This window comes from Pollachius pollachius (assembly GCF_949987615.1).
Source record: "Pollachius pollachius genome assembly, chromosome: 15".
Classification (NCBI taxonomy): Eukaryota; Metazoa; Chordata; class Actinopteri; order Gadiformes; family Gadidae; genus Pollachius; species Pollachius pollachius.
Window position 1 is genome coordinate 8,085,340 of NC_136948.1, and position 17,964 is coordinate 8,103,303.

Below are 17,964 nucleotides of genomic sequence, written 5' to 3' on the forward strand. Positions count from 1 at the left end.
AATTCGACTAATGTCACAGCCCAATTACAAAGTCCCCAAGTCTGAATGAATCCAGGGACAGAAGAGTCTATAGTGATCAGTGTTTTCTAGAAGCCACTCTAACTGGATTTTTTTTCCTCAATGGGCTTCTCTTGCAGGTCTGAAACTGCAAGGGGCCACGTGTGCCAACAACAAGCTGTCTCTGTCCAACACCATATCCACCGAGCTGCCCCTCACTCAGCTCCGCTGGAACAAACAGGGCAACGAGGAGAAGAGACCCATGGTAGGACCAACGTTCTTCCACTATTTAGCCACTTGGGGTTTATGTTGCCACGTCGTTCATGAAGCCAGTAAGGTTCAGGCATGTTGCTCAGGGTAGACTGTGATCATTATGACCCAATCCAGAACCGTTCAGCTGGGAGCAAAACACCAAGCTAACCAGTAGACAACCCACAACACAAGCTTGTAGCATACCATATTCAAACCTTCTGATATCAAACATTATATCGATATGCCCATGTTCAAAAAGCACCTTAAAGGGAACATATTATACCACCAGGTGTGAGTGTGATTAGCCTTACAAGCCGTTTCGAAAATCTTCCCCATATGACTTCAGTAGTGGGCGTGTCCACCTAGATCTGTGCTGCATAGATGAGCAAGGTTTACTTCAGTCCACTGGGTAGGCTGGTAGACCTATAGATCTATCCAGCACACATCTAGGTGGACAAGCCCACTAGTGATGTCATATGTGGCAGATTTTTGAAACGCTTGTAAGGCTAATCACACTCACACCTGGTGGTATAATATGTCCCCTTTAAAACATTCCTTTTCAAACGTCTCCCCCCCCCCCCGTTATTTTTATTATTAAGTTTGGGCATAAATTGAAATGGTCCTCCTCTTGTGCTTCCCTTCCAGGTGACTCTGCCCGTGTACCTGAACTTCACCAGGGCAGACCTTATCTTCACCGTGGACTTTGACATCGCTTCCAAGGAGGACCCACACAACTTCTATGAGCGCGGAGTGGCTGTCCTGTGCACAGAGTAGAGCTCATGAAGACCGATACTCTTCACTGTTTAACTCCCATATTAATCTCATCGAAACACTCAGTATCGGTTTCCTGTTAAGATATCAACAAGTAGCAGCCTGGAGTGTTTTCCAATAGAAACGGCAAAGTTTAGTGTGAAGCAGTAATCTACATAACATCCATTAACGCAGTTTATGAAAAGTAGTTTGAGGGTCAGAGGAAGTGAGTTATCGGTTGGTTACTAACAAAGTAGAGGAGCAGTAGAGAAAGAAATGCAATTTCTTTTTAAGGAAGAACCTGAATGTTTTTAAGTGATCAAAGTTGGAATAAAATGAACTGCTACATTGAATTCTGTCTCTTGATTGCTCTTTTGCATTAGCTTTAAGCCCTATTTGAAGGAGGGCTATCTGGTTGTTATAGGGAAAGGTTTTTATAAGGAAAACCTTTTTCCATTATATACCTCTATCTACAAAAATAAATGTAAAACATTGAGTTATCTTCAAACTACGTCTGACCAATAGACCGGAAGATAGTTTAAAAACTTAAAAACTGCCTTGTAGTTGAACAAACCCAAGTCTGTTTGAGGACAAATGGGGTGAGTAATCAGGCCTTGTGTGCTCCTATGCAGCCATTTCTCCCCACAAAAACAGATGGATTGGATTGAAAGGAATCAAAGCACCTTTGATTGCGCTCCAACCTCTTCCGATTGGAATGAGATGAGTGCTATTCAGCATAGGGGTTGATGTCATAACTGTTTGCCTCCAATATAACTTCATTGAAGGAAAAAGGCAGAACCCTCTTACTGGCCTTGAGTCAAACTTGCGAAGAAACACATTTAACCCTTTGCCCTTAAAATTAAAATGCATGTTTGTAATGCATATTTTGATACACGCCATGAAGATATGTTGGTATACACATTTTAAAATCAAGTAAATCAGATGTATACAACAAGTGGGCCCACATGAAGATGATATCTTTTGCGGACAGCTTTTCAAGGTACCATAGAGTACAATATGTTGATACTCAATGGCAAAACTATTTCCCGTTATCTCTAATAGTGAAGACCATTAGCTCGTCATAACTTCACAGGCCCAGGGGAAGCTGACATTATGGTAGAGTTGGTGTAATGAAGAGCTGTAATTTCAAGGATCCTTGATTTGTTACTTATGGGGAATTGTGTTCATGTTTAATTTGCAGAATGCCATGTGATGTTTATGTGGATGTTTACTTGGGGAAAAGGGTAATCGGTATATCATAGTTTTGAACAAAGGAGTTCAAGGTAAAAGGAATCCAGGAGCACTTGCTGTGACAAAAGAATATTTATTTTACATTAATTAAACATCCTTTTAAAGTGCATAATGTTTAATACCTGTTGAACAGTGATCAAAATTAGAATAGTCTTCTCCAAACTGGCAAGTCAGACTAATGCCTTCAATAGAAAAAGTGTGGTTTGTGCAATAAACTCATAAATAACTGAAGTGGCTGAGGTCCAATGTGTCTTCTGGTGAGGTAATCATGTCTAACGCAACACTTTGAACGACTACGTTAACTCAAATTGCAATGGCAAAAGGTCAAACAAGGTAGTAGGCATTTTACCTGTCTGATTCATCGGGGCACTGAACTACTCCAGGGCAAGATGCAAAAATCGGTCTCACGTGCAATCCAAACTAGTTCCCTTCAGAGGCGTACAAAAAAACAAATACATTACAATGTGAACGAGGGTCTTCCAAACATCTCGGCAGCACAGTCTCCTTACCCTGCCTCTTCCTTCATGCTGACAACACACTGCCTCTTCCTCTGCCCAGACTCTCCCACCCCAGTCCCTTGAGGCCCCATCATCTTCCTCTTGTACAAGCAGCAGCCGTAGCTGCTGGGGCCAGGGGACCTCTCTGGGGAGCCGCTGGGCCCCGCAGTGTGAGGGGGGGACCTCGCGCAGGGCGGTGGTGTTGGGGATCTGACGGCGCTGTGCAACCCCGAGTCCTCAAACCGCTCGTCCTCTCCCTCGGGGCAGCCGTGCCCGGACCCCGTCCTCCCCGCAGGATCGCGGCAGCCGCCTCGGTCGCCCACGGGGGACCGGGGGGAAACCCAGAGCTCGGACGAGCTGCCGTCCGAGTCCATCTGGACGTCCGCTGGCTCCTGGGGCAGCAGGGGGGACCCCGTGGTGGTGGTGGCGGTGGGGGGCGCTCGGGGCTCACGCTTGGTCACCTCCGAGGGGGCCGACGCCGGTGGCTGGAGGGGGACGAGTCGTCTGCTCCAGTACAGGAAGTGGCCGCGGGCGCACCCGTGCTGCCTGGGCCTCCGGCCCAAGAGGCCCGCAGTGTGGCAGGACTCATCGGAGTCTTCCGAGCTCCCGTCGTAGGGGTCCAGGTACTTTAAAGTCACCGCATAGAGAGGGGGTCTTAAGGAGAGGGGGGTGCTTATGGAGCAGAATGGGTTAAAGGGCTCACGTCGTGCCACCAGGTGTGGATGTGATTCGCTGGTGCAAGCCGTTTGGCACAGGGGAAGGAAGGATTTTCATGGTGACATCACAAGTGGGCGTGTCCACCCAGACATACGAAGGGTAGATGAGCAACGTTTGCTACAGTCCACTGGGTAGGCTGGTCGACTGGTCTATCCAGCGTACATCTAGGTGGACACGGCCACTTGTGACGTCACCATGAAAATCATTCCTTCCCCTGTGCCAAACGGCTTGTACCAGCGAAATCACATCCACACCTGTTGGCACGACGTGAGCCCTTTAGTAATGTTAGGTAGAGGGCTCACCCAGCAGTAACATGGAAGCCGTCCCCCGGCCTTGTGGGACAATGACATGTTCTTTGGGAGAGGTATTTTCTCCTGCCTGTTAGTCACCAAGGCCTGCTCACGGTAATCAGTCATTCAGAAGAGATTTTACAAACACTCTTGACAACACTGTGTTTTGGATGGGGACCTCTTGATGAGCAGCTAACGTACCTGTAGCTAAAGAGCCATACGTAGCTGTGTTGAGGCTATATATACCATCCACATACAACAACTAAAGTCAACAGTGTTAACTTTAGGGCGCACTCACACTAGGCCATCTGTACTAGGGATCGACCGATATTGATTTTTTAGGGCCGATACGATACCAATATTTTTTCATCAGCCTTAGCCGATACCGATTTTCTTGAGCCGATATTTGAAGCCGATAATACCCTGGAAATCCAGAGTTCTCACGAGAGCACAATTTGAATTTGCTCAGCGAGTCACACTGGGAACGAGCAATATACTCGTGTATACTCGTGATGTATCAATATAGGCGGGCCAAAAGCGTTGCCGTTTTACCGACCGGATACGGCAAGAGTCTTATCTATTGGTTAGCTCCACTGGTCTGGATACATCACCCATTGTATTCTTCTGATATTTTCAAATGCATGCTTGGTGTGGCCCCTCGAGTTGGGCCATTTTCATTACTCGCTGCCAGACCCTACAGTTTTCTAGATGTGGGTCTGGATTTCCAGGCTAACCCTCCCTCAATTATCATAAAAATGACACAATGATAACAAATGTTAAAATATCTCAATTTAAAAAAAATTAACTGTTTATTGAACTGTCTGTAAATCATGCAGAAGAAAAAAAAAAGACGACAAAGCAGCAATATGATCATGAGCAGTTTACTAACTTGAGAGAAAGTGAAATATGCGAGCTGCTGATCATGTGAGAGAAGGTGATGCAGTCGTATTAAACGGAGACGTTGAAAGATGGTGCGATCTACGAGAGAGACGCAGAGGAACTGTCCTTACGAGGCTTTTGTCTGAATAAAAAACAAGTGGTCAGCAAAATAAAGAATATGTTGGCGTTTTTGCACTAGTTAATCGCGTTTGTAGCCTACACTCAGACGTGAACTTATTCTTGCATGCGGGTGACTTCATTCATAAAAAAATGAAAACATTCGGGAGTGTGCAAATTATTCTAAAGAGGTCTAGACTCCGTGCGCAGCCCCGCCTCTCCAGTGAACGAAGAAAGCCCGCACCGTGACGAACGGGGTATTTTTGATCAAAAACTCAACTTCACTATCGCACCAACGTGAACCGCTTGCCGTCATGTTTATTGTTTAATGGGAAAGAAGGGTAGCATGGACTATACGTCATCCAGCTCAGGTTGCGTAGCCGTGCGTGTGCGCGTGTCGGCTCATTAGCATCTGTACCGTGGCCTGAGCACACCTCTCCCAAGTGTGCTCAGGCCACGGAATGGAAGTGGATTTGAGTACGGTTGGCGTGCTCACACTAGCCAAACGATCTAGACTTGAGCACGGTACAGGTGTGAAACGGACTTGGGCACGGTACAGATGGCCTAGTGTGAGTGCGCCCTTTTAGTCTACTTTGTTTAATCTGAAAATGTTTACCAGCTTTGTAAATCTGTTTTCTTCCTGACCACTGGTCATATCATGAAATATAAATATTCTCCTGCATGAAATATAATAGTGCTGGATTGTATCCTTTTCAGTATCATTGCCAAATTAATGTTGATATTAACATCTTGAATGGTTTCCACAATATTGTATGTTTAACTTTAAACTCACGTGTCCTGTAGACTCAGTAGCATATGTACCATACAGATCATAATGAATTAAAGTAAAACATGTCAATAGTATTTTGTGATTTGGAGTCTGAAGCAGATTGGGTCCAAGTTACATAATACCATTGTGCTGGTATCTGATGACCTTGGGCTGTTGTCTGACTCATCCGTGCTGGAATCCACTTTACACATCTCCTGGTGGAAAACATACATGGATAGAAAGTAACTAAGTACTACAAATAGGACCTACTTTAATCACTACACAACACATACATGATATTATTATTCCACAAAATGCATCTGATACATCTTGTCTTTCTCGACAATTTCAATCAGATGATTATTTACGCACTACCCTTGTGTTTGTGGTCTTACCATGTATCGGAAAGCAAGCTCCTCCACACTGTTAGGACGGCCATCACTGTTAACTGAATTAAAACAGTCTACTTATGAAAAAAATGTTAACATTAAATAATGGATAATGTTAATCTGGAAATTTGTCAAGAGATTTACCAGGACGCAAGTGACCTTTTCTCCGAGGTGGCATATTGCGGAACACGTCTTATAACTTTTTTTTTTTAATGAAATGGCTTTGTGATGATAGCGGTATAAAATGCATTCGTCAATCTTAATTGTAGTTTTACTGATGCATTCGATAATCGACTGGGCACCAACATGTGTATTACCAGCAGCATATGTGCCGCCACAAACTTTATATTCCTCAGCGTTCTGTAAAGCCCTGCGATGTCACGAGTGGACGATGCAAATGATCAATTACGTACTCAGTCCACAAGTACTACCGGCTGGGGGGAGGTGAGGAGGGGAGGGGTCGGAGAGTTCACGCTCCATGCGTAAGATCCGGGCTCGAGGAAAAAGGATGAATGTTAATTTCAAAGATGGCGGCGGAGGGAGGAGGGAAGGAAATGAACGAAATTAAAACTCAATTCACCACTCGGGAAGGTGTCTACAAACTCCTCACTCACTCCGAATACAGCCGTCCCAACCGGGTGCCTTTCAACTCGCAGGGCTCCAACCCCGTCAAGGTCTCCTTCGTCAACGTCAACGACCAGTCCGGCAACGGCGACCGGATCTGTTTCAATGTGGGCCGCGAGCTCTACTTCTACATCTACAAAGGCGTCCGAAAGGTAGCGCGCTAACTTCACTTATTCCACCAAATGTCATCCACACGTACTCCTCTGGTCAGTTGTCAGGGGTTTGATCCAAAGTGTTGTTGAATACAGGGGCGGTGTGTGCGTGGCGTTAAGTTTGGCAGGTGTCTGACTTTGAGAGCGATGGACTGGCAGTTTTGCTTGGAGCTAGGAGCTAGCAGTCCGACGGCTAATGATTGGAGCTAACTAGCTTGCCACTCACAGTTATTTCGAGGCTGATCATTGGTCTAAATACTCCCAACTTATGTTCGGTTCTGGGCATAATGTGAGCATGCGTCTGAAAATGTGTGTTGGATTTAATTCGATTCCTTGTCGTTGAAGTTGTTGATCGTTTAAAGAGTAGGATTTGAGTGTAACACGGTGCTGCTCGCATAACACCTGTCGACGCCCTTTGATTGACAGGTGTCGAAATGACAATATATAAGAATCCGTGACCTGTCAGTCACTTGTAGTAGTTACTTTAACTGGATAACTTTTTGTGCGAACTGTTGCTGTATTCTATGAAGCCGTTTAAACAAGATATACACAGAAGTTTCAGGATAACTTTCCTGGAGGAATGACCTGGCCTAGCTGTTGACGGCTAACGGTAGCTTGTACCAGTCTTGACAGGCGAATAGGTTAAAGTAATTATGTAGTGCTGCATATACGAAAATCGGCTTGCTATAAGTTACTTGCTCAATGTGAGAATTATTTATCTATTGTTGCATTAGATTGCACTTGTTCGTTCTAATTGTGTAACTAGCGATGTAGAAAGTGGCTTTAGGTAACGTTCATTGTGTGATGCTAGGAGAAGCCGGAAGTGTTTTGCTTGCTGTGCTGATGTGGTTGTTGATCATGCGAATGAACCGGGTGGCACCTAGAATAACTTAATACTGCCAAGATTGATACAAAAAACGTAGTCTAGTTCTACTGTTTGATAAGAGTACACTGGCATAGGTTGATGAAGTATGTCAGTATGAGGTCTTGGGTACAATAGGTTACAAATGCCCTGTCCCTCGTTTTATATTTTCCCTATTTATATTCACAACTTGGTAAATACATGGCAAGTCCTGCACTCTTGAACTACGGTATTATTGCGTATCAGATAATTATCTGGACTGGTATTTATCATTACTGTAAATACTGCACTAAAAAGTTATTGTTTAAAAGAGTAAATCCCTTCGTTCTTTCTCACCCAGTCTTGGAAAAATGTATTTTCAATTAATAATTTTGTTATACTTTGTCAGGTTTTCTTTATGGCCGACTTGTTATTGTATGATGCAGGACAATGCTCTTCTCTTTTGACAAAAAGCTGTATGCCACAAGGTGAGAGACCCTGTCAAATTAAAATGAGCTATTCTTTGCACACAATGTCATTATAATATGGCAGGGTCATACAGTGTGTTTATTTATTTGCGTCATTAAGCTCACCCTAATGAGCATTGTTTGCTTTCATGCATGATTTAACTGGGCTTGCCTCACTTCAGTGATTTTTGCCTGTAATCAAATGCCACATTGAGGCCCTCCTTCTTTCTGGCAACTCCCTGTGTTGGCCTGAGTTTGTGCTTCTCCTGTTTTGATAGGCTGCTGACCTGAGCAAACCCATAGACAAGCGCATCTACAAAGGAACGCAGCCAACCTGTCACGACTTCAACCATCTAACTGCAACAGCGGAGAGTGTATCATTACTGGTGGGGTTCTCGGCTGGACAGGTGCAACTGATAGATCCCATCAAGAAGGAAACCAGCAAACTCTTTAACGAGGAAGTACGATACAGATTCCCTACTGATGTTTCAAATAACTGTTGTAGATTAATGGGACTTTTTCCCATAAACCGTTTGCTATTTAGCTAAAGCACAATCTTTTGTCTGCATGAGATGCTGTTCATATTCAGGTCTTTTTTTTTTGTTGGGTAAATGATTGTCAGCATTAATAGTATTCATCAGTCTCCTGTCTATACTTGACTATATCTTACTTATTCTTTCCTCCCACACACCTCATCCACCACCACCATACTCCTCCTCGTCTCCCTTCAGAGACTCATAGACAAGTCCAGGGTGACATGTGTGAAATGGGTGCCGGGCTCCGAGAGCCTCTTCCTGGTCTCTCACGCCAGCGGGAGCATGTACCTGTACAACGTGGAGCACACGTGCGGCACCACGGCGCCCCACTACCAGCTCCTCAAACAGGGGGAGAACTACTCTGTCCACACGTGTAAGAGCAAGTCCACGCGGAACCCGCTGCTCAAATGGACCGTGGGCGAAGGGGCCCTGAACGAGTTTGCTTTCTCCCCTGATGGGAAGTTCCTGGCCTGCGTGAGCCAAGACGGCTTCCTGCGGGTGTTCAACTTTGACGCCGTAGAGCTGCACGGCACCATGAAGAGCTATTTCGGTGGCCTGCTCTGCGTGTGCTGGAGCCCCGACGGCAAGTACATCGTGGCGGGCGGCGAGGACGACCTAGTGACTGTGTGGTCGTTCCTCGACTGCCGGGTCATCGCCCGGGGCCACGGACACAAGTCGTGGGTGAGCGTGGTGGCGTTCGACCACTACACCACCAGCGTGGAGGAGAGCGACCCCATGGAGTTCAGCGGCAGCGACGAGGACTTCCAGGATCAGATGATCCACTTTGGACGGGACCGGGCAAACAGCACGCAGTCGCGGCTCTCCAAGCGCAACTCGACGGACAGCCGGCCCGTGAGCGTGACGTACCGCTTCGGCTCCGTGGGCCAGGACACCCAGCTGTGCCTCTGGGACCTCACAGAGGACATCCTCTTCCCCCACCTCCCCCTCTCGCGGACACGGACACACACTAACGTCATGAACGCCACCATCCCCCCCCTGGGGTCGACCGCAGTGACCAACACTCCCAGCAACACTACAAACGGAAACAACAGTGGTGCGAGCACGCCGGGCCTCAACTCCACGACGTTACCGCGCTCAAACAGCCTGCCCCCCCCCGCGGGCGGCCCAACCACCACCACCGCCACGGCCAACAGCACTAACAAGGCCGGCACCGGGGGCCTCACCAGCGGCATCTTGGACAGCGCGATCGCCACGGGCGTGAGCAAATTCGCCACGCTGTCGCTCCACGACCGCAAGGAGCGGCCCCACGAGAAGGACCACAAACGCAACCACAGCATGGGGCACATCAGCAGCAAGAGCAGCGACAAGCTCAACCTGCTGACCAAGAGCAAAGCGGACCCCGCTAAGACTCTAGGCACCCTGCTGTGTCCGCGCATGGAGGAGGTGCCCCTTCTGGAGCCCCTCATCTGTAAAAAGATAGCTCACGAGAGACTGACTGTGCTCATATTTTTAGAGGACTGTTTAGTGACCGCTTGTCAGGAGGGATTTATTTGCACATGGGCAAGGCCAGGCAAAGTGGTAAGTTCTTTTTAATGTCGCGGAAATGTGTGGGAGTCCATGTTTGGGGTTGGTGGGGAAAGAGTCGTCTTAGAAGAAGTAATTTGATCATTTGCTAGGATTTAACTTGGCCCTAAATGTATTCGTAAACCATCTTCTAATAAAGCAAATATTTAGAGTACCAATTTAGGGGTAGTTGAAATAGCCATTCACGCTTAAATCATGTCACACTTGTTTTTTCAGGGGGGGTTTTCGGTGCTTTCCCGTGCAAACCTCTAGGCCTAGGTAATGGGGACAACCAATGCGATAATTAAGTCTGCTTTTACTGATGAAGACTTCCAATGTAGACACTCAGGCATACAGGGGATGAAGATGTTTGGTTTAAGGAGATATTGCTTATGTCATAGCAGCAGAGTAAAAAATGCTGGTTGTCAAGTCATTCTGGGCCCTCTTAAGGTGTTTGTGTGTGTGTGTGTGTGTGTGTGTGTGTGTGTGTGTGTGTGTGTGTGTGTGTGTGTGTGTGTGTGTGTGTGTGTGTGTGTGTGTGTGTGTGTGTTTTCTCGTGTGTTCACATGCACTCTTGTATGCTTGGCATATTTCTTTATTTGAGAGGATTGGTGAAAGAGCCACTAAATTGGCGATCATTTTATTATTGATCCATTTCTAAAGATCCTTGTGAATCCATCTGATGATAACCCTAACCAAAATTTTCCAATTATGAAATGACCTCATTCAAGCAGTCCTCTGAAAGTCCTTGCAGGCCTTGCTCTCACCCTTCTCTCCCTCAATGCAGGACACAGCAATGGGGGATAACCTCTAAATGACTCAGTTGTGTTTGCTTGATTTTTCTTTGCTTTGTGAACTCTCCCAATGCAACTCTCCTTGTTTTCCTTTTTCCAGGGCTTATTGTCATCCCAAAACCAAGCCAGCTCTCCCAGTGGAACAGTAGTATAGCCACAATATTTCTGCTGCTAAACCAACCCTGCAACCCTGAGTCTGATGCTGCTCTTCACCCCGCAAGCATTGCAAGTTTTCTTTTCTTTCCACCCCCCCTTCCCTCCTCTTCCTCTTCCTCATCGCCCGCCTGCCTTCTTCCTGGTTACATTAATTGCTTTTTATATTTCTGTTGATCACTTATTGACCTAGAGGATTGAGAGGACAGAAACAAAAATAGGGGTGTGGTGCAATGTGGGATTATTGTGCTCATGTATCCTCGCCGGGGTTTTAAGATGTTTTTGAATTCCTATATATTTTTCTTCAACTTCAGAAATCTTTATTTACACCCTCTCACTACCCAAAGTGTGACTAGTGACCATTCAGCAAGAGGCTTGCTATTAAAATAAGTTTGTTCATTGTGTAGTCTCCGAGGCTTTATATGTATAGATATATCGATATCGATAGATTTATAGCTATATCGATTGATATATAGCTATATCTATCTATAGATATATATAATGAGGGAGAGAGATTGGTGAATTTACCTTTTTATAACCAACCGGCATATTTTAGAATTTGCATTAATTCACATTCAAACACCACTTTTGGTCTTGGTAGAAAAAATCCCTACAAACGACTTTGCACTGATTTTGTTATTTTCTTTGTTTTTATAACTACTATAAAGGAACAAGCAAGATGGTTGAGAACTGCCTTGCTGCAATCGGCTTAAGACAAACTCAGTCTGATGAAACCTGAAACTATAAGCTGGATGCTGCAATCAGTCTTTTAAAGGAAAGAAAAAAAGTTTGCACTTAAAATTAGTTTAGAAAAAGATGGCTTTACATTTTGGAGCGTGCTCATACTCACACATGGCTAATACAGTAGGTGAGAACAATTCTGAAACTTTAAATATTGAAACATTTATATTAATATTTCAGATTCCAATCTGCTCTGTATCATAATGTGTATATTGTAATTCAGTGAACTGATGGGGGCCTAAGCAAAAGACCATTACTCCAGTGAAGTTTTGTCATTGATAGTTATATTTCTAAAGCCTAAAGTATACATAATAATATTAAAATAATCTTGAATACACGGGTTTCTGTTTTTTTATTTTTTGAGTTCGAAGTCCACTCCATGTAGGTTTTCTAAATTACTTATGTTAAATTCCCCATGGTGGTAAAGGGAAGGCCCACACTATCCAGATGGCACTGTCACGGATGAAAGTCTTCCAGAGTTCCAAGATGTTGTCGGTTTAAAACTGCTTTTTAGAAAAGTATTTTGAGGTTTGTAAACCTTTGATTTTGCTAGCCACAAATAAAAACAGACTCATGATGTGGTGAAGGGTTTTATTATATACTATCAAGAGGAACAGAAGACGACCGTCAGGGCGTGTGAAACTGTTTCGTTTACTTTATTTATGGTGAATCACCAATTACTGCCAAGATGAGTCGAGTTACCTTATACATTAACTAGGAGACAAAGATCGAATACATTTTTGTTTAGTGTGGATAATATTTTACACGTAACAATTTATTCTTCATTAAAAAAAACATATTTTTCTTGTTTGTTCTCAACAATGTTCCTTTGTGTCAAGACCTATTACTTGAAACTTTATTTTGTTTTTCTGCAGGCTGCCGGAGTCCTCAATCAAATGAGACCTGACACATTTTCATTCTAAATGTCCAAAACATTTAGTTTAGATTTAGTCACGCTCTAGTCAATCTCTGAGCAATGCAATTGTTATGCCATAATGCATCGAGTATTTTCTTCCAAATGGGTACTCCCTTCGTTATAAAAAAATGTTTGCGCTTCAGACGTAGCCTACATGTAAAGGTTTTCCAATTGTGTGGATGCACTGTGCAATCAAGTTAAGTGATGTGTATAACTTACGAACCAAACCCTGCTTATTTATCATGTGTCCACAAAGTGTTTTTAGCTTCAATTATTTCGCATATTAGGAGATGCTAAGCGGCCGCTTTGGCCCCCCGTAAGACAAGATGCTGCACCCAATGTCTTCGCGCTCCGCCTCATTTGTTGGGCCGCTCGTAGTTCAAAAAATATCTGAACTTTTCAGAAAGGCGCTGGTGTCAATGCCGCTCCTTTTCAGGCAACCAATGCTTTATTACATGTCACAATTGTAAACAAGGAAATGGTGGAAAAAAAAATGTTCTTGTCCTGTTCGGCCATCCGGAGCTTTATATGTCTGACAGACATTAGAACATGTTACCATAACACATTCTCCTTGCTCTACGGCTATTGATCGGGGACAACACCTTTATTAAGCGCCTCCATTAAAAGTATGAGGGCAGGCGTGGTCTTGTTGGTGCTCATTGTGAAATAATGTTAAACAAATGGATACAAATATAGTTTAAAAATGAAACTATGCAAAGCTGGTTTATAATACAACGGCGGTTTTCATACACATAAGTGCTTCATCCAAAAAAATAAAATAAATGCTATTTAGGCATGGGGTCATGATACCTTGCAACATAGAATTGGGAAACAATTTTCTCTTGTTTATATTGTCTGAATTGGAACTTTGAATCAATAATATTACAGTGGGTTACATCGTACAAAATCTCAGGAAAATAAATCGGAAGTTCGATTTTATTAGGCATTTACAGTATCTGTGGATATCTACTGTTCTTGTAATTATACCTTGAAAGGCCATACATTCAGCTTGTATCTTTCTTTTTTTAAAACATTTGTTTCTGATGCTGCACAAAACATCACCGACCAACTTGCATCTCACACAAAGGGGTTAAAAAAAGCGCTTTATTTTGTCTTTCTGAGCCTGTTAGGGTTGATGGTCTTTCCCTCAGTAACCTCCACGTTTTCTGTCTAGAGGTGGCATGTAGTAGGTCTTCAACCCGGCACGATGTGACTCATCCCTGGGCTGGAAGGAGGGGGAAACACAGCTTGCTCAATCAAACCCTGTCTATTAAGCCACACAACAGCACTCTTTCATCCATGCTCCACTCACTATGTTCCTGTCACACTTGAATGCAGACATTCACCATGTGGGACTTGTTCATCGAATGTGTCTTACCTTGGCCAACCGCGAGTGGCACTTCTTGGTTGAGATAGCAGGCAGTGAGTTCCGGTGGACCCCAGTGTGAGGAGGCACCGTGGCGGCTTGGTAGGTGACCTGGGGTCCCGGGACCACCATGTTGAGCTTGGGTAACTCCGCTGCATAGTGAGGGATGTTGCGTCTCATCAGGGGCTCTGTTCCATGTTTTATGCTATGCTGTAGACACAGAAAAGCACATTTATTTTGAAATTATGCCCTGGGTAGGATATTGCTATAGTTATTAATAAATATTTAATTATTAGGGTGAGTCCCAGCTGAAAGGTTCTGGGTGCGATCAAACATTTCTTATTACCTGAAGGCCATGCACATTTTTTAGCATTATAAAGTACCTGCTCCTCAAAACGAAATGCATATGTTCACTGTAAAGCTTAATTTCAAGTAGCATCTAAAAATTGTTTCAAGAATTCTGCAACTTCATACAGAGCTTGAGGGAGGGGGGGGGGGGGGGGGTAATAAGTTAAGATTGACTCACACTTAATAAAGAAGTCTGTCTTGAGTGTCTTCCCCTCACTTGTTTGCCGATTCGGGCTGGCCGCCAGATGTGCTCTATAGAATGAGGCATCTTACCAGTGTCCCCTGCCTCAACTGCCTCAATAGTCCTCATCAGACTTTCACTTTTCTTCTCAGCCAGTCTGGGAGAACCAAGGTGAGGAGAAATGTGTTAATACGAGTAAGAGGATCTACATTTTTTGCCTGATTTGGCGGTCTTTTCATTATCGTTTATTCTTGAATTATTTCCTGAGGTTGAAGTTTAAGCTTAATGAAGTTAAGTGTTTTTTCACCATGACTGATGTCTGTGCAGTACTGCTGTTTGGCAAATATATATCTTAAAGGAAAGAATCGACCCACTGCAAATGGTAGAATCACCATTTTTAAGGGTGAGTGATCAAGAGTCAAAGAATTCCACCTGATCTCCCGGAAGTAAGTGTGCTGCAGGGCCATCTGTGCGGAGATGCGCTCATCTGGGTCGTAGGCCAACATCTGGTACAGCAAAGACAGGGCTGGTGCTGGACAGTCGGGGATCAGCCGGGAGATACCACTGCCCTTTTTAGGGGGGAAATCGAAACACATCGCCCGGGACCTACCACACAATGTGGGTAGAACTTAGTTTGCATTGTCTTTTTATGGAACGTGAATTTTTTTATTGTCATTATTACTGATGTGTAATCAATTAAGATGAAGCAACGTTAAGGGGATGAAAGGGGAGCTTACTGCTTGAATTTTTGCAGGACGCTGACTTCTGGTGTCCCTAGCACATCGTGGATCTTGGCAATCTGGTCCAGTTCATTTGATCCAGGGAACAGAGGGTTCAAGCTGCAATATATATTATGAATCATTTGTCACTGTCCGTGGCATCAAATTAACACAAAGGCTGAGTTCATGAATTGTTCAACAAGACTTAAGACATGCAGGTTTTAATTAATTCCATACAAAATATGCCAAACATTCTGGTGCTTTGACGATGACACAACCAAATACGCCGGTTACGAAATATTCCATCAAAAACTGAAACTGAATGACTCCATACAAATTATACCAAAAATAACTGATTTCATTGGCTGGTTGAAGCATGTCGGATGCTAAGTTAATATGACACTAACGACCAACCGCTCCCAAAATACCATTTCTATTGCCAGCGATTTAAATGCAGTGATCCATGTAATCGGGTACCTGAAGATCTCAAAGAAAACGCAGCCGGTGCTCCAGACATCCATCTTTAGGCTGTAGTATCCATCTGTGAGGAGGCACTCAGGGGCCCGGTACCAGCGAGTGGAAATGTACTCTGTGTGCGGAGGTTTGGAGTACACACTCCGGCAGGATCCAAAATCTCCCAGCTTAAGGGTGTCTTGCTACAACAGGTAGTGTGCAACGAATCAGGAGAGTCATTCCTACAGGGCAAGCTACTAGAAACGGTTTTATTAAACTTGTGCCACTTACTTTAATGAGAATATTTTCTGGCTTCACATCTCGGTGAAAGATGCCACACCTATAATATACAGGAGAAGGGGAAAGCTCTTAATATATGTATATTAGTATCGACTAGTGAGTTTACATTTAAACCTTCATACCCACCTATGCATATGCTCTAGAGATTTACAAAGCTGGTACATGTATTGTTTGATCGTGTTCTCAGGCACTGGAGATTGTCTACCTAAAAAAAAAGGTACTGGTTACACCAATGATACTTCATTTTGTATATTTTCTGATTAATTAACTGGATTATTTAAAAAATAACCATAACCATTAGTTACACACAATACCTGTTGCTTTGTAATTACCAGTAATATGTATAATGTCAGCCTTTATTGTAATGCATATCCTTAGACTAGATTGAATAATTGTTTTCTTTATGTATAAACTCACCTTGTATGAATTCATACATGTTCATGTCCATCAGTTCACAAATCAAGGACAGGGTGCCAGATTCTTTGTCACTAAAACAGTGAAGAATGGAATGTGCATGTCATTGCCACAAATACAAAATTGGTGTATACTCACCTGACTGGGTACTACACTTAGAAAGAGGGTGAAACGACTATGACTTACAATATCAGCTCATGCAGCTGAATGATATTGGTGTGTGGGCTGAGTCTTTTCATGGCCTGGACTTCCCGTAGGTTGTTCGCCTGCTCTAGACTAAATTGAAAACGTGCATCTTTAATTAGAAGGAAGTGCTGATACAACAGTTGCACATGACATTGCACTGTATACATATTTAATGGAATTATTTATTAGTCATTCAGTAATTAATATTGCCAACTTTCTCCCCACTCTTGGATAATTAACCACCAGAATTTGTTCTGAATTTGATATGAACATGGTCAAATAAATACGACACGTCGGCTGATGTATTAAGTTGCAGGTGTCGCGGGTCGAAGCCACTCTACACTTCTTCATGATAATGAGTGATTATGGATTTAAATACCTGGTAATTGTCTGCTTCATGGTTTTGCAAGCGTAGAATTTCCCATCTTTCACACTTTGAGTTTTCACCACCTCTGAAAATGTTCCTTCCCCAATCTTTTTGATTATTTTGTAGCCTGCAAAAATAAAATAAAAACAGGGTATTTTTTTTGTGTGCAGCATAGTCCATTGGTATTTGCCTATACACATGTGAACGGCTAGGGTTAGGTGAAGAAACCTTTGTCTTGTCTAAAAGTTTGTTTGCACCCTGACCTGTCATCGTCAGTGACGCGCCTGGACACCGAGCGCATAGCTAGCTTAACTGCAGTTCACATTTCAGATGGTTCTTGTCGTCTACACGTAGATGATTAATCCTTCGCGTTGTCCAACGACCCATTACAATTCTTACTTATTTAATAGCCGAGAAAAAGTAGCGACTCGTCGATCTGACAATAAACGCAACACACCCACCCGAGCAGATAACCTAGCCCCGGCGCGAGCGAAGCCCTGTTAGCTGACCGTTGCCTTGGTAACCGAGCACGCCTCGCCCTCAACTCTGACCCGAAGTGCACTCAGAAGCGAGGGACTCCTGCACAGCACTGAGGAGAAACGCTGCAAACGCCAAATGAATCGTACAAATGCATTGACTAAATCACCCACAGATGATACCATAGTCTTGGCGGTATTGTATCCTGTAGGCCTCACATTTTTGCACGCAGATACAGGATGATATCTCATTCTATTCAACAAAATCATAACTCATCAAATACCTTTTTTCCAAAGGGATATGCCGAACGCTAACGTCAGCTCGGATGCTTTTCGATTAGTCGATGGGTTTTTTTTCTGCATTTCGACGGGATGTCCTCTGCTGTCCCCTTCGATGTTAGGCGTTTTACATGCATTTCTAATGCTTGCCCTGTTTTTCACCCCAATAAGCCAGTTTGAGTAGTGCATCATCGTATAATCTCCATTGGTAGAACAAAT

At 43.9% G+C, this 17,964-nt stretch overlaps 3 protein-coding genes across 3 annotated transcripts in view; 2 read left to right on the plus strand and 1 right to left on the minus strand.

Moving 5' to 3' along the window:
* Positions 1 to 1,352, plus strand: part of dync1h1 (dynein, cytoplasmic 1, heavy chain 1) — a 41,670-nt gene extending 40,318 nt beyond the window's left edge. Inside the window, exons 75-76 of the mRNA XM_079752177.1 lie at positions 138 to 262; positions 895 to 1,352. Coding sequence (XP_079608303.1) covers positions 138 to 262; positions 895 to 1,023 — 254 coding nt within the window. The 3' untranslated portion in view covers positions 1,024 to 1,352. The remainder of the gene's footprint in view (positions 1 to 137; positions 263 to 894) is intronic.
* Positions 1,353 to 6,420: 5,068 nt separating this feature from the next.
* On the plus strand, positions 6,421 to 12,349 carry wdr20a (WD repeat domain 20a; the record flags this gene model as incomplete). Its single annotated transcript, XM_079752130.1, has 4 exons — positions 6,421 to 6,684; positions 8,271 to 8,453; positions 8,724 to 10,067; positions 10,947 to 12,349. 4 exons carry the CDS (start codon positions 6,421 to 6,423, stop codon positions 10,998 to 11,000), a joined length of 1,845 nt encoding a protein of 614 aa, XP_079608256.1. The 3' UTR covers positions 11,001 to 12,349.
* Positions 12,350 to 13,529: 1,180 nt separating this feature from the next.
* On the minus strand, positions 13,530 to 17,937 carry mok (MOK protein kinase; the record flags this gene model as incomplete). The annotated part of the gene is made up of 12 exons (XM_079752036.1): positions 13,530 to 13,881; positions 14,035 to 14,232; positions 14,549 to 14,708; positions 14,984 to 15,157; positions 15,289 to 15,390; positions 15,748 to 15,926; positions 16,015 to 16,063; positions 16,150 to 16,228; positions 16,441 to 16,511; positions 16,624 to 16,713; positions 17,003 to 17,117; positions 17,751 to 17,937. The coding sequence occupies 12 exons, from the start codon at positions 17,935 to 17,937 to the stop codon at positions 13,804 to 13,806; spliced, it is 1,482 nt and encodes a 493-aa protein (XP_079608162.1). The 3' UTR covers positions 13,530 to 13,803.
* Positions 17,938 to 17,964: the final 27 nt, after the last annotated feature.